At 38.7% G+C, this 24,313-nt stretch overlaps 1 protein-coding gene across 1 annotated transcript in view; it reads left to right on the forward strand.

Annotated features, from left to right (window-relative positions):
• Window positions 1–24,313, forward strand: part of DOK7 (docking protein 7) — a gene marked incomplete at both ends in the record, with an annotated part of 65,066 nt that overhangs the window by 15,539 nt on the left and 25,214 nt on the right. The window contains 2 exons of the mRNA XM_080638937.1: window positions 5,221–5,328; window positions 9,021–9,895. Of these exons, the coding sequence (XP_080495063.1) occupies window positions 5,221–5,328; window positions 9,021–9,895 (983 nt within the window). The remainder of the gene's footprint in view (window positions 1–5,220; window positions 5,329–9,020; window positions 9,896–24,313) is intronic.

Genomic DNA, 24,313 nt, shown 5'->3' on the forward strand with positions numbered 1-24,313 from the left:
GTGTTAGCATGAAATTAATAGCAAATTGTCAAGACAGGTTTGAAGAAGACTGAAAAATGACTGGTTTTCTTACTTTTACTTGCCAAAGTGATTCTTCAAACAAATGCAAAATACACAATATCCAAAAGGAGTTTGTAAACTGCAAGTGCAAGGGAAGTTTACTCGAGTAAAATATTCATATCTTTTCTGGATTGTAGTTTTGAAAAATATACTTACTCCCTTAAAACTTGGTGTAACATAGATATATGAACCCTACATGTATTTTGTTATGTTATGTATCAAATATGTAATGAAAATACTGTGCAGTGGAACTCAAACTTGACTGATTATTGAAAACTATCAAAACCTGGTCTAATCTCTCATAACTGACCTGCTTTAAGCAACAGTTTAGACTAGAGAACTCCTGAGATCTCTTCCAACCTGAATTATTCTCTGACTTTTTGGGAATGGTATAAAATGATTATGAATATTCTCATGATAAAAAGATTTCTATTATGTGTACATCTAAAATAAAATGAAGAAGGAAAAGAACATTAGATGTTTTACAGTTTACTACTGTGTGGTACTTATTCTTGGAGTTCATTAATTCTGCCAAATTGTACCAAAATGCTCCTATTGGGAGCACCATTAGCAGACTGGAGGTGTTTGGCTGTTAAAGGCTGCATGAACAGGTCTCAAATTTAAGACATATGGCATTGTGTGGGAATGCAAACGTAGTGTAGGTATCTGTAGACGTTTTTAGGCAGTGTAGCATTTTAAATAATGGACTCCAATGAGTGGCAGCATGTGTTTGGATGGCTTGTTTTCCTCAGGTACTAGTTGGAAGATATTGCCTACTTGCATAGTCTCTTTTTCTTTTGAGAAGATATTTAGAAACCAGACCTGAGAATTTCATGTTCTTGTCTTGACAGAAGTCTAGGTATTGATATAGTCATGAACACTGATTGCATAGTTTGTAACCTGTATGAATTTGCATGCGTATTATCTGACAAATGTTTGTGTATCAGATGTGTGTTGAACTCCTCCTTTTCACTAGCAAAATTCATCTTGAACACCAAACATGAACACAGCAAAGACCCAAAAGGCAATCAGTGATATTTTTGATTAATGGTTAGAGCGGTGTTCTCTAAATCTAAGGCTATGGGACAGTCTAGTCCTGCAGGCTGGAAAGACCCCAAGTGTAATCATGGTAGTCTGTATGCTCTCTCTTAATTCTGGAAGCTTTTTCAGGCTGCTTTGTGACTGACTGGAGTGTGCAGTGCTGCTTGCTGAGGATCTACCTGATGCTCTTTCTTTTTGTTGAAGCTTGATATACCTTTGGCCATTGCAAGACAGTTCTGTGGCTGCCTTCTGCAGTATCTGTACCAAGTGAATCCTCCTCAAACTTTTAGGACATCTTTTCATTCCTCATCTTACAAGGTGTGGAGATGTTAGCATGAAGGTGAGGGTCCAGGCCTAATTTGCAAATGTGCCTACAGGTACAAAGATAGAAAGGACAGATGTTCAGCCTAACTTATCTAACTTTGTTTAATGAAGTAATTAACCAATGTTGCATTTTAAAGATGCATATAATCAAGCATATCTTGGGTAGTTGCTGACTTAACTTGATACAACATATTTTTTCCTGACAGGTGCTTACTAAACAACCCTGGCGCTTTGAATTACTGTGACACTTTATTTGTATGTTACCAAAGTATCCAAAATCTCCCACGATGAGCAGCTGATGTGGCTATAATGAATATCCACCAACGTAATATAAAAATAAAATCACCATCAAAGGCATTTTGAGTCCAGCCACATTTGATGTAATCATTCCCCTTTGTCCCTAAAGCAGCAAATCCTTAAGAAGACTTCAACGAATGCCTCACATGAAAGATGGTTTTTCATTGCAAGGGATCCATTTTTGTTTGGAAAATGATACCACACTTTCTTAATTGAAAGACCTGAATCTTACTGCCTAAATTCCATGGGAGTAAATCATGTTCTAGGATACATTTGTTAAGAGTTTGGGAAATGAAGGTACTAATTGCTCTTGGAGTTGGAGCTACTGCAGGATGTTGTGTAGGAAGAAGCTGCCTGAACTTCCTTGGACAGCTGTCTTGGTGCCAGTCATGCTGCTTCTATCTTCCTGAGTTAGTAATATGGTAAATTACTATGCAGTTATTTAGAGGCTTTGTATTGTGCATGCAGAAGTTATAGGATGATGCCAACAAATCCAACTTTACCATTGAAAGCCTCCTCGCTTTTATAATTTTTTAGGCCATATTTCTACCCTCATGTGACAGGAGGGATTAGGTGTGGCTGCCCATGACTTCAGTTCTTAGTCTGATCTTGTGTCAGAGCCTTCTGATTAGTGCTTGATAGTCTGTAACCAAAACCACTTGTATAAGAATCTGATGCTTCTGGGAAATAGTACTGTGTGTGTTCTCCATAATAGGGGCCTTGTTTATTAGCAGAGAAGGTTCAGAGCAAACCAAAGGTATCGGAAAGACTGATAGACAATTATTTTTAATATCTGCCTAAGACTTAAAGTCTATGTGTGTTTGGCAGAGTTTGAAACTGTTTCTCTAGGTATTTCCTCGTATTTGTTGAGAAAGGGTTTTTCTAATTGATATTGCACAAAACTGGGAAATGAGACGTCACAGCGCACAACTAAGGACCTAATTTTATAGCCACCTTTTATACATAGACAGTTTTTAAGGGGAAGTTTGACTAAAAAAATCATCAGCCCTGTTGGACAGGCAGTATGCCTAGAGATTACACGTTGTTGGATGAAATGTGTTGTGTTCTGTAGCTGTGTAGCTAATAGGGAATGTGGCTTCTAGAAGCAATTAAATATGTGAAATATGAACTTACTGATTTGCTTCAACTTCCCTCCTACCTTCCCATCTTGTATTTATTATAGGCTATTTTTGCAAGATCAGTTGTTTGACAAGGTCTTTTTAGATATATGTTTTGCTGTCTGTAAGATGGGTATCAGTTACTAAAACGCCAATAGTTGTGTATGTGCCCCAGTAATGTTCTTAGAATCTATATTTATCAAGTAATCATATTCTGAGGAAGGTGGAATGATCTTTCCTACTGATAGGTTTTGCTGTGGGAAGGGTTAGTGTCTGTTGCATGTTGGTTAGACTAATTTGCTGATTTGTTATGCCAACTTTCTATTCAAAGTGCTCATAGAACATCTTCGTTGAACCCTTTTGGACATAAAGGCATTTAACTTGATACAGCAGAGTGGCTGGAACAGAGGACATTAAAAAATAGATTCAAGCAGCAGCCTGTATTGCTGCATGCTACTGAGCTGATCCTTGCATGGACCTGTCTAGGTTGATCATAGGTGCTGGTGGCCAAGTCATGTATTTTTCTTTGGCAAAGATCCATATGGAAACATTGGGTGTTTTGTTTGAATAAGCTTACATAGTTTTGTTAAGTAAGTTAAGTAAGTTACACAGGTTTGAACCAGTCAATGTTTATTATGTATTGTATTGCAGCGGAGATAAGAATGAAGACCTCACAACTTAAGCCATATCAAACAGTCCTCTTTTCTGTTCTTTAATTTTAGAAGGTGTCAGACTTGAAATCAAGCAGTGTTTGAGCTGGGACACACAGAGATCACAAACTGTCACATGCATTGTTGCCTTGTCCCTGTTAGACCATCTTTGATTTCCAATATATGCTGTCATAGGAGGACTCTGTGTGTGTATGGCTCATCCTACTCATCTTATCCACATTGCTGACTGCTAAGATGTAAACCCCCTTTACATGGGAAAGAAAGTTCGGCATTGTCACTTCTGTTCCTGTGACACACTTGGATCTATCCAGGGCAGATCAGAAAATGAAATACAGTTAGGGAGCAGAGTTGTGCCAGTTTGTTTCTCAGGTAGTTAATAATTTAGGGGCTCCCATGGAGATTCAGCTCACCTGGCAGTGCTCCTTCCCCTGATTGTGAGGTTGATTTGACTGCTGTGTAGACAACATCAAACTCAAGTATTTTAAAACTGAAAGACCTGGAATGATTTTTTTTCTTTCATGATTTCAACTGTTTCTTGTCTTACTAACTCAACCACAGCAATGTATAGCCTTTTTAATCCTTTTTATTTTCCCTCTTATTAAATGATTCAATAATTAAATGTTTTTGTGGTATGCCACTACTACTCAATTGATCAGATATAGGAGAGCAGCAGCTGTGAGGAAGCTAACCTGTTTTATGTCATTAATTACTTTCTCTATGTAATTAAAAGAGCTACTGAAACTCCTGATGCTGAACAAGTTAGCAGACCATATCCTTTGCTACTGATCTACATGACACACTTCCTAGTGCTGTTTGAAGAAATCTGTAATCTCTTGTGATAATGGTTATTATTATTTCCAACATCTGGTTTTATTGTTGTGTCTGGCTAGAACCAAATGGTTTAGAGAAAACTGGCCTGTTTCACTGGTGGAAGTTCTTCCACATTCTGTTTAACTTTTGGTCTTTCTACTAGAATAGAATGAGCCTTCTTCAGTGAAGTAGTTTCAGCTGGAATGGCAAACTCACTGAAATGTATGGGAAAATCCCTGATAGTACATTTTAGGAGTGCTTTTTTGTATTCAACATGAAGACAGAGAACGACCAGGTTACTTATTTCAGCTCTGACTTCTGAACTTAATGACCTGAACATCAAACTTGAAAGCAATGTCATTGTTAAATAAGTGATCTGGATTGGAAGCTATCAGATGGTTTAATTGCTATGACTCTTGAGTTTATGATGTAGATTTGTAAATTTGCGGGTTGAAAAATTTGGTCTTTCTTGATGATAAAATTCCCAAGGAGTTCAATGAAGTCAGGACACATTTTACAGGTCGCATACTAGTTTTCAACTCCTTTAGACCTGCTTGATGCTAATTTTCTCTGTAGCTATTGCCTTTGTTGCTGTGCTCTTCAGGGTTCTGTTTCTGGGGGTAACTCTTACAGACATTGGGCATAACCTCTGAAAGTGTCTTTGATACTTGAAATTATAACTTATTATGTAGCCTTTCTCCAGAATGTGCTTGAAAGCTGATTGTCCCATATATTTTCCAATTGGCATGTTCCCTTCCTCTGGTAGAAGATCAAACATGAGAACATAAGAATAGCTAACATTCTTATCCAACATAAGTCTTCTTTTTTTCTTTCCTTCTTTTTATATGTTTTCTATGTTTCTTCTCTTTTCTTTATTTGTTTTCTATTTCTTTTTAAAGATCCAAGTTCAAATCCAGCCTATTCAGAAGAAAGATTGGCTCATGAAGCTTTACAATTAGAAAAGCGCTTGAGCTTGCTGTCCCATACAAGTCGCCAGGGCAGCGGAGGTAAGCAATATCTTTAATTGGATAAAAATAAATGGTGTTCCTTCCTCCTTAGGTTTTAGAAATGACCATATGTATATAATTATAAAAAGCTGAGCTTAAAAGAAAAATAATAGAAAATGGTCAAGATGTTTGATTTGGCTGCTGTTGCTCGTGGGGTGGTTCTTTAACAGAATTGTTTGAAGTCCATTGATGTAGATTGGAGTTTTTCAACTGAGCAGGCTGTTTTGGATCAAATGTTATTAAAACAGGAAAATCCATTAGTTTGCTGAATCTTATTGGATTTGTGCATGTGTAGCTTTCAAACAACTGTCTGTGTCAAGTTTGATACCAGCTTAAGTACTGGACTCACTCCACCTTGTGAGATGGACTGACTTGTGTAGTTCCAACATCAGGCTTACAGCAGATTTTGTTGTGAAACTTAGGACTCCCATGCTTTGGTTCTAAGTGCTACTATTCTTGCTCTTTGTGGTGCTATCTGTGCATGTTCCTTCCAAGTTGTTTATATATCAAAGTAGAATTGGTGTCTAGCACTGGATTTGTAAAAGGGCCTATGCCCTGAACTGCTATTCAAATTGTTTAAAGCAGAAGTTAGATCCTCAAAGCATCTGCCTTGCTCTTGACTGTAAAGCCTATGAACATGAAAACAGCCCTGCGAAGGTCCTCAGGCACTTACTTATGTGCCTCTATACACGTCCATGGCTACTTTAGTCTTGACCCTGCTGTATAATGTGGTTTGTGACTAAATTACACTGAGACTTCTGAGGTTTTTTTTGGTTAGCACATAACTACTAGACCTGACTAGATTAATGGAAAACAAATGAGACTTGATAGAAAAGCATGTTTGTTTGGCTGGTTGGTTCTGTTCATTTGGCTGGGTCTTTTTGTTTCTTTGGATTTTGTTTTGTTTGGTGGCTTTTTGGTTTTTTTTTTTTGTTTTTTGTTTTTTTTTTTTTTTTAATTCAGTCACTCTGGTTAGAAAACACAGCCCAACTTCAAATACATTCTCCTAAGAATGTTTTAATCCTCCGAGAATGAGGATCCTAAGTTTTTCATATTCTAGTCTTTGAGTTTGTCATAAGAAAATTAAATAGTTGTGTTTGCGGGATATATCATGACACCAAGACTGTCCCTGTAGGTTTGGTAGGAAAACATTTGCCTGAATCTGAAGACAAAGGTTCTGCCACTGCCTTGGAGAACATCTAGCTCTACAGAATTAAAGCATTTTCTTCAAGACTGTGGGAGAGTATCCCTTCCAGAGCTATAAAGTGCCTAAAATATTTTTCTAAGACAAGTGAGATCAAATAAATTCAACAATTTTATTTTTTAAATGAAAAGAGATGGTTTTGTAAGCAAAATAACTTTAATTTAACAATTATATTTCTTCTTCTGGGCATGTTGCTGAGACCTACACTAATACTTTTGTAACTTGTACCTTCTCTTTAGAGAGCTGTATGATTTAATCTCAGGAGTTACTTTCACACAGGGATCACAAACCAGCGTCATGCAATGGGCACTGGGGGAAAAGAAAGAATTAGATTTCATGGTATAAACATTGCTATTGTGTAACAGTGTATATCAAGAATTACTCTGTGAAGAGCAGGAGAATTGTTCTTGTCATGGTTTAAGCCCAGGCCATAAATCAGAACCACGCAGTCTACTTCCCCCCGCCACCTTTCTTCCCTCCGCTCCTGGAGGGACGGGGAGGAGAATCGAAAGAATGCAACTCCCACGGGTTGAGATAAGAACAGTTTAATAACTAAGGTATAACACAAATCACTACTGCTACCACCAATAATAATAATGATAAAGGAAATAACAAGGGAAGAGAATACAACCGCTCACCGACCAGTACCTCACCCCCACCCTCCAGCGTTCCAGCCCTTCCGGCTAACTCTCCGTTACATCCTCAGGCATGGCGTGCTATGGTATGGAATACCTCTTTGGCTAGTTTGGGTCAGGTGTCCTGTCCCTGCTTCCTCCCAGCTTCCCCTCCTCCCTGGCAGAGCATGAGACTCACAAAGTCTTTGGTCAGGGTAAACATTCTGACCAGCAACTGAAAACATCAGCTTTATCAGTATTATTCCCAGGCCGAAAGTCAAAACCACAGCGCTGCACCAGCTACTAAGAAGAAGAAAAACTGACTGCTACTGCTGAACACAGAACAGTTCTAAACTTTTCCTTCAACAACTGAGAGCAGAAATAGCTTAGTAACTGCAGGAGCTCAGGTCACAGTTTGTAGTGGAAATTTTTCCTTTCTACTCCATCTGGCAACTTACTGCCCAAGGTTCAAATTTAACAATATGAATTAGAATTAATACCTACAAAATGATCCTTCTGTCAGCCTTTGTTAACACAAAGAAGAAAGGTTTAAGAAGGAATCATAGAATAGTTAGGGTTGGAAAGGACCTTAAGATCATGCAGTTCCAACCCACCTGCCATGGGCAGGGACACCCCACGCTAAACCATGTCACCCAAGGCCTCATCCAACATGGTCTTGAACACCGCCAAGGATGGAGCATTCACAGCCTCCCTGGGCAACCCATTCCAGTGCCTCACCACCCTCTCAGTAAAGAATTTCTTCCTTAGATCCAATCTAAACTTCCCCTGTTTCAGTTTGAACCCGTTACCCCTTGTCCTGTCACTACAGTCCCTGATGAAGAGTCCATCCCCAGCATCCTTGTAGGCCCCCTTCAGATATTGGAAGGCTGCTCTGAGGTCTCCACGCAGCCTTCTCTTCTCCAGGCTGAACAGCCCCAACTTTCTCAGAAAAGAATTTTTGACTGTGTCTGTTGTTAATAGAAGGTGGGGTTTTGTTTTGTCTCTGCATGTTTGTGTCATGTTTGGCTTTTGTCCTTATGCCCTTTCATGCCAATATTTAACTCTTTTCTTTCATAGTCTGTCTTGGATAGCAAGAGTTACCTGTAGAAGTGCCCTCCTTGCAAATATCAGCGAGAAAAAAAACAAACCCAAACCCTTGCAATGTATGCACAAATGCCTCATGGGCCATCCTTTTGTATGTAACAAAAAATATAATAGTAGTATTTTCATTTTTGTTCATTACAGTGATGTGTACTTAGGTTTTGGTATGGATATTATGGAGAAGTACAGTGTAGGAGAGCTCAGAGGAGAGAACAGGACAGTCTTACGTTTGATTTTATTTTTGGGTCTCTAACATTCACTTTGTCATTCAGATAAGATTTAAATAGAGAAAATAACGTACAAATGAGACAATAGATTGGTTGGTATAGCTCAAATATAAACATGGAAATGTCTCATATGGATTTGCATTACAGTAACAAGGATTTCTTCAGAGCATCCTCAGCTATTCTGAGCATGGGACTTTGTGACTATTCCCTGTGATTTAAGATTAGAGTATGTAAAATAAAACCGATTAACTATCCAAAAAAGAAATACGGTTGAAAAGAGGAGAACCTGGTGCTTAAACTCTAAAAATTTAACCCTGAATGCATCATGTTCCACAATGTGGTAGGGTTATGGCAAGATTACGTACTATTGCTTTTTATTTTTCCTTTGTGGATAGAAATTATTGCAGGAATTGTGGCTTTCTGACAGAAGCTCCCCTTACAAAAAGCAGATGGAATCTCAGGGTCCTTTGCTGTTTGTTAATGCTTGCAATGCTTCAATCTGTTGATTGTGTTTTAACACGAGATTGATGTGTTCTGCTTTTCCAGGAGATGAGAGAAGTCTTTCAAGCTCATCTTCAGATACCAGCCACTCGGATGTCAGTGTTGGGAGTAGGTTGACTATTTGGCCTGAGCAGTCTTCAGCCAGCACTTCTCAAGAGAGTCACGGATTGGCAGCTGCAAAGGGCATTCATCTTGGGGAAGAAAAGACCCTCCCAGAAGGGGCACGTGGCACTACTAAACCACCTCCAAAGCCCCTCCGATCCAGACAGCTACAGGAAATAGGTCGCCAGAGCTCTTCTGACAGTGGGATAGCTACTGGTAGTCACTCTTCTTATTCTGGAAGCTTCTCCTCCTATGCTGGGAGCTTGGACATTTGCCATGGTGATGAGTTTGGATCATTGCTAAGCTTGCCTTTGAACTTTCCTTCGGATCAGAGTTTATGTACTTGTCCTCACAGTGAGCCCCAGAGAGGTGCAGGGTCAGAGTATCAGGTTCCCAGCTCTCTCAGACACATTTATGATATACCCAGGAGTTTGTTACAGGCAGCTTCCAAAGATGTGCAACCGAGAAGTGCGGATTCCACGCTATCCAAGGACCAGGCTCTGTTGCCTCAAGGTGCTAGTGACCCAAAACTGCTGTTACCACACTTGGAAGCATGGAGGATACCTGAGCACAGCCAGGATAGAAGGAGACCTCCATCCTTACTGGCAGAAAGCAGCAAGGACTTGAGTGATGAGACCTATGTGGATTTTGTCTCGAGGTGGTCAGACACAAAACCGCAAGGCCAGGTGTCAGACTCCAAAAGTAGTGAGCTGTCACCTCCTGGTGGGCCCTCAGCTGACCCCTGTGACACATGTAGCCCCCACCTCGGGATGACAAGAGCTCTTTTTTCAGCTTGTCCAATCTGTGGTGGACTAAAGGTAAATACCTAAAACTGAGCAGATGTGAATGAGCCTTACTTAATATAACATGATTAATTTAAAGTGACTTAAGTTATAGGTCATAAGTGCTATTGTTTCTTTTATAATTTGAACAGTTAATAACTTCTGTGTTGTTTACGCTCAAGTTGAGAGGCTTAGCACATGGTTTCCTCAAAATCTGTGCCTGATTAAGAAAACACTGATCCATATAGGCCATCAATCATTGCTTTTAAATTGGCCAGTTTTGGCTTTGGGTTTATGAGAGTGGCTTATAGTGACAGGGACAGAAGCTTTACAGGCAGTGGGAGGGTTGAATTTGTCATATAATAGTAATATAGCATGAAGGACATTGATCTGCCTTGCTGCTGGTATTTCAAAAGAAAGAAGAAGTGAAGTCAAATAGGGGATTGGAACTAGATGATCTTAAGGTCCTTTCCAACCCTAACTATTCTGTAGATTCTATGTGCTGCTTTTAAGGTGACCACAGTGCATATTTTTATATTATTGGTGGTTTTGTTTTCTTTATCATTGTACTTTAAGCATGTCTTGCATGAAAAGCCAGATTAGCAAAGCTTCTCTCTGGGGAAAGAAAAGATAGTCAAGTCAGCATGGCAATCCATAGCAGATCAACTAATCCAGTATTATAACTGGACAGTGACAGATACTTTAGAGAAGGATACAAAAACTCATTAGTGGCCTACCACTAGTGTAGTGTATTTGCAGAAAATACTATTTCTGATCACCAGTCACATAAAGACTTAAACACTAAAGTACTGAGATTCATACGCCTTTCTAAACACATTTGCTGATATCTGTTACTATGACTTTGATATTCTCATAAATTCTTCTTGAACCTTGCTAAATTCTTGGCTTTTTATGGCAGTAATTTTCATACATTAATTATGCATTGCATGGAAAAAAAAGTATCTGTTTTTACCCATTCTGGAGACACTTTTTCTGAATGTATTTGCTAAACCAGAAGGCAGCAAAGCTGCTTGTGTTGGTGAGCTGTTGAAAGGCTGGGAAGGTTAGAGGGAGTGCTCAAATTAGACAATGGGTGAAACAGGGATTCAGTAAGAGAGGCTTTTGGTTGAGGAATTAAATACTGCTATTGAAGTGCATACATCTTAGTTGAGCATGTGAGATTACATAAATCGATGACAAAGGCTTGAGTGTATAGTAAGTTATATAAAAAAAAAAAAGCTTGTAAACTTGAGGGATTATTTTCTTTTAATGTGGTGTTTCATGCATTTGTATTGACTGCCTTCACATACCTGTGTGAGAGGCCTTATAAGGTTTTGCTCCACTGATCATTAGGATGATCAGTTGCTTTCTAAGGTCGGCCTTGCCAGCCATCTGCACCAAAGGCCCTCACTAGCCCTCTAGCCTAATTCAGCTTCCTATTTCTGCTCTCTGTGCAGTGCAAGCAGCGGGATGCACAGCAGTGTATCTACTGATGGCTTCCTGTCTCTGCTGCCTGTAATTAGAGAGAAGTTGGGAAAAATGTGCAAGACTGACTCCTGGAAGGGCTCTGCTCTGGGATCAGGAAGCTCCAAGATGGCTTTGTTATAGGCAGCCAGGAAAGAATTAGTAGAGGTTAGCTCACATAGTCTAAATGTTTCTGAGTGATCTGAATTGTCAGTTTAGAAATGACCTTATCAAAGTTTACTCTGATACCTGTGGCAGACAGGAAGCTGAAAGTGAGTATTCCATTGTCTATCTTCAAAGCCATTGAAGGCTAAATTATGTCACTTCTTTAACTGACTGTTGACCCTAACAACGTACACACCCAGATCTTTCATTGCACGGTGCTGTCATGTTTCATGGTGTTTCTAGTTGCCCTAATAGTACCATTTGGCAAGAATTTCAGGAATTGCCAATATTTAAATAAATTTCATGTAACCCTCTTACTAACTCTTGTTTTAGCATGAGATATGCACATCTGCTTCTTCTTTTTTTTTCCCCTACCCATTTGTAAGCAGTTGGAAAAGAAGTCTGATTAAACAGACTGATTCAGGGGTTTGGTTTTACTTGTGAAAGGAAAAAATAGCCTTTTGATACATTGTCCTGGATTCTTAATTTTCAAGAAGAGTTATTTTGGTGGTATTTAACAGAAACGGTCTTTGGCTCTTCTCATGATGAATACAGTGAAAGCACAAATCCATATGCTGTGACTAAAAAACAATTCTTATTCCTTGTGCTCTGAGCATAATGTATTTAAGACGTAGTTAGGGCCAGGAGGAGTTGATTTATGGATTAATGAAGGCTCCAGTTTTTTACATTTATTCAAATTCATGTTCCGAAGGCTTTAGTGTTTGGAGTTCCTTTGCAATTTCAAGCTAAGCCGTTAATTAAATTGTGTTGATGGTTTTTAAAGGCCTGCTATTTCAAGTGAGTTACCTGAGTTGAGGAAAGTCTGCGGCAGTAGTGAAAGATATAAACATTGGTTTGTTTTTTGCCCTATATGTAAACTTTGGCAAATTAGGGTTAGATTTGGGCACGTTGCCTGTGTATTGGAGTTCAGCATGTGAAGAGTTGGAGGCAGGTTGCAGGATGAAGACTTGCATATGTGGGAGGCATGGTGGCGTTTGTGATTGGGATTGACTTGGTTAAGAACCACCTGCTCCACTTATAACAAGAATGAGGATGAACATAGGGAGAGCATACCCTGAAAAAGTGCCAAGGTTCAAACAGAAAATAGGGCAAGGAAGCCTTTCTGTTTCACTCTGGATAAAGAATAGAACCAGCATGAAGAAAGTCACTAAATATTGTTTATATTTTTCTATATTGTATTTCACATTAGGCACTGGGCATGCAGGGTGTTTTGCTTTCTGTTATATGTTATTGTAGTGTGCTCAAGATGTCCTTCTCTACTAACTAAACAAGGTGTGCCTTCCCTATGTAATTTTTGCCTAGGCAATTTCAGTGCTATAGATGATTGGAGAGATGAATTCATTGTGATTTGTAAGTATATTTCAAACTCAGAATGTTGAATTGTTATGGGAATTCTGAGTAAGCTGTAGAGATTTATTATTAGACTTATCACATTTTCAACTACTTATCTAATACTATTTTGATGAATAGAAATTCACTGTACGTTTGTTGCTCTGTAACTTCATTTGATGCTATAGTTTGAGAAATTCTGTCAACCTTTTTTATAGGGTGCTTTTTTTACACCACCATTGTTTGTAAATTTTCTTAGAAGTCTGAAAAATAAAATTATTTTCCAACTGGTTTTGTCCTTTTCCATCTCACGAATACTGCCTTAATTTTGCTTTGCTTTTTGCCCCCTGACCTTCATCTTCTTGCAATTAGAATTAATATGGGATTATTATGGCTGTCTTTTCACGCTGCTTAGTGTTATACTCAAATCACTTTTGACAGCTCAAAATGTGCCTATTAGTAGGAATGACTTTTATGTATGTCTAGCTCACCCTAAACTCATATTTATGTCAGTGGGAGTTCTTATGTATGTAGAAATACAGTCTTGATTATTGCTTTGGTAGTTAATTTGCCATGATAAAGGAGAAAAGAAAGTCAGTTTGTGTGAGGCTGTTATCATCAATCTTGTGTTTGTATTCAGCCACCTACCTTAGTTGGTGATTTAAAAATACCAAAACCTCCTTGGAGACAACGGACACAAATCCCCCTTGAGGTATTTGTATAGTTCCTGCTACCACAGTAACTGTATGCCTCAGATTTTGAATCTCCCAGTGTATCTGTATAAGCAGAAATACAGGAATGCTACGCTCAGGATGCCCAAAAGAGGTTAGGGTTTTGACAGGTAGCAGAATCCACAGTGGTGGGTGGCTAAGAGTTGTTCTCTATACAGTACAGGGAAATCTGGAACCTGCCTTGGGGGAATGTAGGTCTCTGTTTAATGGGCAGTTGCTTTCTTCAGCTGATAGAGAATTTACCTCTTTTAGTCTGTTTTGTAGAAACTGCTTTATTTTGCATCACAGCTTTAAAGGAAGGCACGTGTGTACCATGATCCTTGAGCAGGAACTTTACTCATTTTATTTAATAAGGCTGCACCATGTCACTGCAGTGCTTAGTAATCACATGCAGCCTTTTGTGATTGCAGTGTCTCGGGGTAGATCTGGAGCTACTATGAATATCTGTGTTTCCATTGTGCACTGTAGACCAGATAGAGACTGAGCCTTAGAGAGCAAGGCTGGTGTGTCCTCAGGCAGAGAAGAGGTTTTAACTCTAAAGAACATCTTGCACTGAGGTCTGTTTTGTGGTCTTGCCTGACTGATTTAACCAGGGTCACGAACAGCTTGTAACTTGGTTGGGAATACAGCCTTGGTCTTCCAAATCCTGTACAAAACCCTTAACTCTGGCTTTAGATGATGTGTCTCCTTTCATTGTAGATGATGCTTTTGAAAGTGGTAAAGGAGAAAGCCTATAAGGTGTAAGCTTGTGTAGTAAGATTCAAGAAATAGAGGCTGCAAACTACATTGTTACATCCATGTAACTGGGAATGTTTGGGTTTCTTTAGCTTTTAATCAGATACTTTTCTAATATAGTATTGAAATAGAACCCAAAGAAACCACAATATATTGCTACATACAACTTTAATGTAGCTATCTTTTTTCTGTTGAGCCATTACTTCTTTCCTCAGGAGACTGAAAGCTTTGTGTGTTTATCTCACAGTGTGTTTATTTCCCTGCTTTCTCTGAAAGTATAGGAACACGATTATCATAATTGCACACCTTTTAAATCTCTTTTCAAAGATTTTTTTTTTTTTTTTACAGTATTGATGTGTGATGCTGTAACATTTTATGCTTCCTCCCACCTTCAAAAAAGCTACAGGTTATCTAAATCCTTAGTTGAGAGGATGCATTTGTTGTCTTCTGCAGAATTGTTTCTACTTGTTTTTCTGCTCTAACCTCAGAGCTCTGGGCAGTTAGGTAACACACACGGTGTTAAAACTGTAACAGGAACAATTTGTGCTTCAGAGGAATCTAAAAGTCAGTTGTCAGTATTACTGACCTGAATGACTGAGTTTGTGAGGCTCTCATATGTTTTGATCATTGATTCTGGATATTACTGGCTTTAGGCATGAATTGGAATACTTGAATTTGTGCTTTCTTCTTTTATTGAATTCCAATTGTTTTTCTTTAAGTCCTGACTGTGATACATTAACCTGCAGTGAGGTGCGTCTTCCATAGCAGTATCACCACTAAATGAGGTGACAGCACTGGAAAATGATTTGGCAACCTGGCATTTTTCTATAGTTACAGTTATTGTAAAAGACTCTGAAATTTTTTATGATAAAGTAATGTTCTTCTTTTGGCTTTTCACAGCCTCAAAGGCATCTTAAGGAACACCAATTTCCCCACAATATTTTTCTGAAATAGAAAAAATCCATGATCACTGCTGTCCTTGACAATGAAATGAAGTAATTTCTGGAGCTGGTTGTGCTGACAAAAGTGCACAGCACTGTGCAAATGAAAAACTGGAACACCATGCTCTCCAGTTGAAACTGGCTGAGGAAAAGGGCATAAATCAGGTGGGTGTAGTGTCAGGCTTAGACCTTGATTTGTTTTGTTTTCCTTTTTGTAGTTTTGGCCATGAACCCAAGGCTATCACAGAATTAGCTCCCATCCTCTTACTAAGGTGCTGTTGGGTCTGCTCATGCACTGTGTTGAGATGTTGCTTATTGGAAGTTCACAGGGGAAGAAAGATCTTGTTTTCTTCTCAGCTTGCCACTCTTATTTTGTACAATATTATAATGCTTGGCAACAGGCTTCACTCCCAAGCAAGCGAGTGAGACCCAGCTTCCTTTTACTTTGGTGTTGCTGGTAAGGGCTCATATAACTGACCCGGGCTCTTCCAATGTTTTGCATGGAGGAGGTCACTTTTAATGGCTATGACTTTGGATTTGAGATATCACAGTAAAAGACAAGACATGCCAACCCTACCAGAACTGTGCAGATCTGACTTGCTTTTTGGCCTTGTAGGAGGCTGCCTTTCCTCTTACCTTAAAAAATAATACTGATGATACACTCTGTGGAAGAATCCACACAGCATTTCTGCTATGAATAAATGATTCCAATCTGAATTCAGAATAACAGGAATTAAGCGCTCAGCACTTCTTGGGATCAGGCACTAAATGGAACAGCCTATGATCTGTAGTGGGAAAAGATGTGCCTACCACTGAAGCTCTGGTAAGTGAAGTGATAATAATGTCAAGAGAAGAGAGCAGCTTTCCTGCAGGAGGGAATGTATACAACGTAGCTCAGTAGGATTCATTCTTCTGTACTAAACAGAAGTGTTGCTGGATTGCTTTTCTGCCAGAGAGTCGGTGAAGATATTGATAAACCGTGGTACTGACCTTCTATACCCATCAGAATGAACAAATAAGAAGATCTACTTCCTCTCCTAAATATAGTCAAACCAGATAATAGCTTTTATTATTACTGCAAATGATGGCTACTTCTTCTTCTTTGGAAGCAATAGCTTTTTAGAAGAGAGATAAAGAAATGTTTTGAAGGAAGAGAAATCTGACAATAAAAGCTGGAAAAAATTACTCCCTTTGGAATGAAGGGTTTGTGGAGCTTTTATTTTTGATCCTGTTGTAAAAAGCCTCATCAGATTGCTTGAAATGTGGCCAAGATGGGAAAATGGAAGGCTTTTTTTTTTTTTTTCTGCCTTTGTGTTCTTTTTCCTATATAAAAATCCATGTCCTGGAAAAATTCTACAGAATCCAATAAAATGTTAGCAGACACATTCTACTTTCATTTTCTAGAAGGGAGAAAGTAAAATTCACCTGGAGTAAAAGAAACCACAAAAAGACATTAGGAAAGCAGGAATTACATTGAGCAGGACTCGGCAGGAAGTAAATAACTCCAATACCAGCCCTGGATTAAGATTCCTAGGTTTGATTCCCCTGTGGCTGATCTCCTTCTGCAAGATCATAAGCAAAGCTATTTTAAAAATCCTCAATTCCTTGACTTGCATTTCTGCAAAATGTTTGTTGTGTCTACCAACACTATAGTTTTAAGATGATGGACTAAAGGCTATGTGGAAAATATTCTGTTTTGATTAACAATCACTGATATCAGAGTAATTGCGCGGCTTGGAAGGAATTGGCGAGTGTCAGTAGGATAGCAATCATGTGGATGGGATGTCTGGAGGGTTGACAGCAGCTCACTGTGAGTAGATGAGAGGATTGAAAATGGGTGCTCAGTAGGGATGCAGCCTTTCCCACCAGCTCTTTTTGACAGAGCCACTTAAAACTGGAAGTATGCAAATTAGAAGGATGAAATGTGTTCCAACACAACCACACAAACAATGCTTAAACTTGTCCACAACCCATGGTAAGACATATGAGTGGAATTAGTTTTGGCAATTCAAGATGCCCAATATATTTATTACTCCAAGATACCTATGGAAATACTTACTGTCTGGCTGATAATATCCCATGTGGACTTGTACTAAGATTAGATCCTTAAGGAATTGATTGTGTAGAGGTTGTGATGTAGGCAAATTCTTGCTGTTTCTAATATAACTGTGCAACCCTATACCAAGCTGTATTACTTTGTTCATAAAGAGCAAATAGTTTTTCCAAATATTGGCTTAGTGAAGTTTAATAATATGACAACATTGTCATGTGGGTAATGCGGTTTTGGCATTTGTTAGCGAGAAAACTGCAAGTGTGGCAACAAATCCACTGAATAGCAAAAAATATACATTGAGACCAATTTGAGGAATGAATCACTTAAAAATATCTAAATGCTCAGAACAGAATGAATACTTCCCATGGGCTGTAGAGTTAGAAAATGTGGATATTCTGTTCTGGTATAGAACTGCCTGCCAAACAGTTTTCAGGATGAACTGTTTTAAAGATGCTGTGCAATTTTATGTATTGCTCTACTATGCATAGTTATGAAGTTTCTGCTGAAATGCTAGGGACTTGTCTAGAAATAAAAGAAAGGGAATTCTTTAAAAGTCCACATAGTAGACAGGACCACCAAATTTACTTCTCACCTCCCCTCACCAAAATGTCCCACTGAGATCAGCAAAAGACTTGTTGCAGACTTAGCAGGCTTTCTGGCGCTCTTAAAAGCCACTGAAATCAGCATAATTGAAATGTTTGATTCATAAGAGAATTAGACTGCATGTCAGTTAAAAGACATAAGATGAATCTCTGATATCTGAGAGACAGATTTCAATCCCTGTCCCATAGTAGGAGTAGGGTTGATTGCTCTGGACCTCAGGAAATAGAGAAAGAATCTGTACTAAACTTTGCTGTTCTTGCCCTGCCTGGCTTAACGTTGGATACATTTTACAAACCTGTGTGCTGTGTTATAAAGCTAGTTGTCCACTTCTGGTGGGAATCTACAAAGTGCTGATGATGGTGTTTTGGGCACTGTCTCACTTCAAATAGGGAGGGAATCCCAGGGTGTGCAAGAGAGGTAAGAAGCTTGAAATTTGGACTGATCTAGCAATTTTGAGTTATGGCGTGATTATTGTGGCTCTGACCAGCTTACCTCAGTCTACCCAGTTGTATAATGTCTGTGTCTGTACAATGCTCACTTCCTAAGGCTGTTGTCAGGATTGATGGGATGGTGTTTCTGCAGTATTTTGGATGTGGACAATTCTATCCAAGTGCTGAAGATTATAGTAAACATGATGTTTTCCAAACTGCAGTGAGAGACAATATGTTGTTTGGCTTTTGCATGGACTGTGGACAGAAAATGAACACATTAGTAAGACAACTAAGGAAGAAAATCAACCTGCCAGAATGGAGCAGCTGCTCTACTATTTCTTTTTTTTTTTTCTTGAATGCTTGGAATTTTATCACTAATTTTTATAAGCTAACAATCAGTTCAAAGCCATTTTCCATTTAATGAGAGATCACAGAGCAATGGCACTGAATACGTTCTTTCAACAGAATTCTCTTGCATGAAGCTGAACTCAAAGAATGGTGCCTTTCAAGAACTGCAGTTACTGGAAAGAAGCTGTTAATGCAAAACCCTGTACACTCAGTGGATTCAGAAAGTCTATAACTGACAACATGGCAGTTGAAAATCTGTTCTTTCTAAGCACAGGGATTAGCCTTAGGGTTAAGCAATTCTTCAGCATTTAGAAAGGAGAAAGATATCAAGAACATGCTTGAGGGTATGACTGAAATTCAAGCCAAGTTGTAACAACAGCAGAGGAAGAATGAAAAACTTAATTGTATTACTTTTTCTTCATGTATTCTTTCCCTGAATCCTCATGAACAGGTATGCTGCATCAAATCCAGTTTTGCAAATCATTTTGATGCAATAGTTTTTAATTTTCTTTTGTAGGTCAAAAGCTGTTTTTGATGAAGTTTGATGCATCAGTGTATCTGTAACAACTCGTAATTTCTGTGTGTGCAAAAGACTGAGCTTCCTCGGGTGGGATGGGAATGTTAAGATTAAAGCAAGCAACTGTTAACATGATCCATGTGATAAACGACAGCCAGGATGAAGCAAGTGAATACCAGAGTCTTACATACAGATTCTAGGCTTCAGTAAAGCACCTTCACTGCCTACAAGCTCTGCTTGTATTTCTTCCTTGGTGTTATCTTTTCTGTATTTCCATGTTCTCTTTCCTAAAGCAGTGTAGATGAAAGAAAGCAGTCCTCAAGACTTTCTCTGGAGCAGCTCAATCCCACACAGGTCCAAAGGGTAGATGGAAAAGGGGCTTTAAAATTGACTTTCTGCTCCTGAGTCTTGTCACATGAGGATACTGGGCTATTCGCAGTATAAACTGCAGCAGCCAGCTGCCAATCAACTGAAATGACTGCTTCAACAGCTGGGAATCAGCGGGGCATGAACTCTGGCTGTGTTCCCTGTCCCCTAACCACATCCTCTGCAGTAGTCTGGATTCTGTGGAATCCTCTGCTAATTCAATGCTGATTGGAAGCAATTTTGAATGTACAAGAAATTTGAGCTTGGAAAATATTAAGGAAATATAAACCTTTTCCAGATCTGGTTTATTACAAGGACAGAGAAGTGCTAAGTGGGCTATATCGAGGCTAGCAACTGTATACTTGTATCCTCTCTAGCATGAGGAAGATGTTTCTAGTTGAACTTTGCCACTTCATCTCATTCCTTAAGACATAAAGTCAAGCAGAACAAATGTGCTATGGAGATAACGAGTATAGAAAGCTTTGGAAAACTACAGAAATAATTATATCTAATAATATATAGCAGTGCTTTCTGATACAGGAGAAGCCTGTGAGCAGCCCTCATGCATAGTTAAGTATCTGTATCCTTTAAGCTGTGCGGCTTAATTATAGTTTCATTACCTTTGACAAACCATAATTTCAGTGATGGGCTGGGGATAAAGCAAAACACTTGTCTTAATTTTGCTATTTTGAGCTTTCTCCCCCTTATTTGTCCTTCTCCTTCCACCCATTTCTTTCTACTTATGCTCATTGATTATCTCGTTAATAATTTTTTTTTCTGGGAAAAGTTGACTAGCCTTAGCCATAAATGTGAAGTTGAAAAAGATGGAAAATGAATGAGAAGATCATATGGCAAGGCTTTGATTTTTATTCATCATAGGCTCATAATTTAGTCCACTCTAGTTCTCTCTGTGTGGAGCAGGATGCGCAGGTTAAAACAAGGATCCTTTTCTTCATGTCTTTATGTGGAATGGGCTGGAAGGAAGGAATCAAATAACTAGTCTAATGTAAATTGGCATAGCTCCATTGGCTACAAAACAGGCCCAAGTGTATTTTTAGTGCAAGCAGAAGTTCAGCTCACACTGTGGAGCAATGTTCCTTGGGGGAAGTAGAAGAAGGGAAAGACTTTTCTTAGGGCAGACCCTAAGTGAATGTTTCAAAATGGCAATTACAGCTTAACATAAACTTTCTCCATCTCTAAGAATCTGTAGAGGTAGGTTTAATTTGTCTCTAACAGCTGAGATTTCACTTTACCAACTTCTGAAATATTTTCACATTTGAGCCATTCTCTATTTATTGCTTGTCACTGTAGCCGTAGTTAAGCTATTTGAAGAAAAGAATCCCTTCTCTTCCTGAATAGATGACTCGGACTTTAAATCTTGTTGCAGGCAGAAAACTTGAGTAAAAGGGATACCTTACGCACTTTTGTATAATTGGTGTAATTAATTTTCTGTTAATCAGAAACTTTTTGACAAGAGCAGTGATGATGTTGGTATACTTGTCAGTACAGTGGGGTAAGAACTATTTTTCATAGAAAAGTTGTAAAATATCTTTTATGCACGTTGGTCGAAGCACATCCCCTTTCCTCATCAGAGAAGGAATGTCTCAGTGTCAAGAACTGAAGTTTATTGGGCTTTTTGTCTTACACGTCTCTTCTGGTGTAAATTTGCCATAAATAGCCCCTTTGCTAATCAGGAGAGCAAGGCTATCCTAATCTCTTTGAGAACATGTGTACATACGTGTCTCTGTTAATGATTGTCCTTTTAATTTATATTTAGCCTCTCCAAGCTTCATGTCCTGAAATATGCTAATGTTCCTGCTGCAGCAGAACTCGTTTCTACTGGGATGCACTGTTCTAAGAGAATGTAGAAAAACACTTCCCATGTGTGAAGCCCTCCTAATTTCACAGGTATTTCTGCAGTACTGAGATGCTCAGTGATGGCACAGTTAGTCTTGTGAACTTTAAAATAGAAAAGAAATGGATCATGTGAGGTGTTTCATTCAGTCTACGTGTACCTTGCCGCTCCTGTTTCCTCTATATGCTGAGCAAGAAGAATGAGATGAAAACACCACAGTGCTTGTTATCCCTACAGTAGAATCAAGTCTGGGATGCTCATACCTGTTTGGGCCCCTTCTGAGCCTTATATTCAGTGGTGTGGTAGTTTTGCTGGAATCTCTTCCTTGAGTGGTTTTTGCTTGGTGCAGAATGAGTGGAAATTAGCATATGTATTGTACAAAGAAGCTCAGACTAGCAAATGTGGGGAAACTGAGTGTATTTTAAACATCAAATGTTCTTGTAGAAGTGTAATGCTACCCTCTGTTGGAAATTGGAATATATGAAATATAAACCAGAATACATGGAATTGAAGCCTCTTTGTGTACATTGCTTTTTTTTCCATTGCTCAATAGGGTGTTAGAAGTGCCAGTCTCCATTAAAAAAAGAAGAAAGAAAGGAAAAGATTTTTTGGCTTAAATAGGAGAGATGTTTTTGTTCCAGTTATCAGAACTGAATTCAGTTAAAAATAGTCTTCATGTTAAAATACAGCTGTTGGCACAGATGCCTGCAGCTTTACTATTTTTTCTGTAAGAATACAAATATGCAACCTATTATAGTTAATGTTGATTTTTATTCATAAACATCTATCTAGTAAAGAGAAACGCATCCATCTTTTTGCATGGCTAAAGCTACTGTACATACTATTAGTCAGCTGCATTCTGAAAAACAGCACTCATGTGCACCTGTGAAAACGTGAATCACAGAATCCTAGGATGGTTAAACAATGCTGCGGGTGCACTGCTGAACCTTCAACAGTCAGGACAAATGTGTGTTTGAACTCTTTTGCTTAAGCATCACAGCAGGAGTTTCTATATATACCTTAGGAGAAGGGGTTTAACTAAAAGGAGAGGGAATGTAATGTTGCTATGAAAACATCTCGAAAAAGTTGACAATACAATCTTGAATCAGAAAATTTGATAGGTGTCATGCTTAAATTAAAAATTGTTCCTTTTAATAAAATTTCAGAATATATCTTCCACTACTGTAAATTATGACAGCTCAGCTGAGGAGTAAGAGGGAACAATGTACCTGATTCTTATTACTTGGAAGAATTAGCCATCTTTATTTTGGCCCTAAGAATATATGATATGCTGAACTTTAGATTGTATCAGGGTTATCTGCCTTGGATCTCAGAACTCACAATGGAGAAAAAGAAGTTATCATTTCTGAGCAGAGTGTTTTTGATGGTTTAGTATAATGGTAGTTGTGTAAAGAGTCTTCCATGTCCTGAATGGCAGAATGATTGTTATGAGATGACTGGATTGTGATCTGGTGAAAGATGAGGCAGTGAAGGCTGATCTTAGTCTATTTTATTATGTATCTAACATCAATTCATAGTTGTATTTGTTCAGCGTTCTGTGTTCCGAAATCAGGAGATGCTGTGCCCCAGTTGTCAAGTTTGATGAATATACCCTATGACATTTGCATATGGTGTTTTTATTTTCCGTGAAGAATTGTTTTTAGTTCCTGCCTTCTAACTCTTGCATGATTCTGGCCATGTTTATCTAATAAATTGAATTAAAATTGGTCTCAGATGCAAGTTGCTATGTCTGGCATATCCATTTCTTCTGGCTGGCTGAATTCCTCAGCCTAGTCCTAGCTTCTGCTATGAAAGCCCTCCTGTATTATGAACTGGGAGTGAAATGTGTTCTGATCATGCTACAGTGTCTGTGCTGTGAGGTCTGTCAGGAAGCTTAGATGATATTATCATTAGTATCCCATTTTTCATTTGAGTTGCTTATACAGATCTACTTAGAGGGTTTGCTACTGCATTATCTCTCTCTGCAGCTTGTCACTGCATCTATCCTTACGAAAACTCCTTGAAATGATGAAGTGCTACCTGTATAGAAACCAGCGCTTCTGATTTTTACCTGTGATTAAGTAGGACAGACTCTCAAATTCACAGAAGCATTTAGTAATTTTGTTTGACCTGGAACCATCAGACCAATTTTTTTGAAGAATCATGAGAAACACAAACAGTATGAAATTCATTAAATTCACACAAAAAAGTAAGACAACCTCCAAATCTGGGTTTGATGGAGGTGACAGTGTGTCTTTATTGTATTTATGCTTAAGTTGTTATGGTTTATGGCATTTCCTTGTAACCACAAGCTCTCTAGCTGATATTGGTGTTAGGACAATTCGTGGTGGTTTGGTGGTGTGTCTGCATTCAGAGTTTGCTATCTGCTTGCAGTGAGTGTTGTTGCTCTGGGCCAGCTGGACATGGTCTTGACTTTGTTTTTCGTCTAACAAGTATGCAAGCTTGACTCGTAGTAGTGCCTGGAAACAGATGCAAACATCACTGGTGTGTTTACACCAGATATTTTATATGCATTGGGGCGTATTGCATATCTGCTTCCTCTAGAATTCTATCTAAATACTTTTGTGCATAAGGAGATACGTATGTGATGTTAAAAGGATATTATTTAGGTTGAAAAGTTAAGCCCCTTGCTGTTAAGGAATTGACAGATTTACAGTTGCTCGTGCCATCTTGATTTTACCCACACATATGTCCCTCTCCTGCAGTGAATGAGGCAGATGTCCTGTGGAAAAAAGAGATATGTGACCATGTAATTGCATTACAGCCCAGTTGTTCAACATAATCCCAGTGTGACTCTGGTATGCAGTAATTCTATGTCTGCTTTTGAAAAGCAAAAGACAAGAGCAAATCATGTGCCCTGTTGCTGTGTCAGCT

This window comes from Psittacula echo (assembly GCF_963264785.1).
Source record: "Psittacula echo genome assembly, chromosome: 1".
Classification (NCBI taxonomy): domain Eukaryota; kingdom Metazoa; phylum Chordata; class Aves; order Psittaciformes; family Psittacidae; genus Psittacula; species Psittacula echo.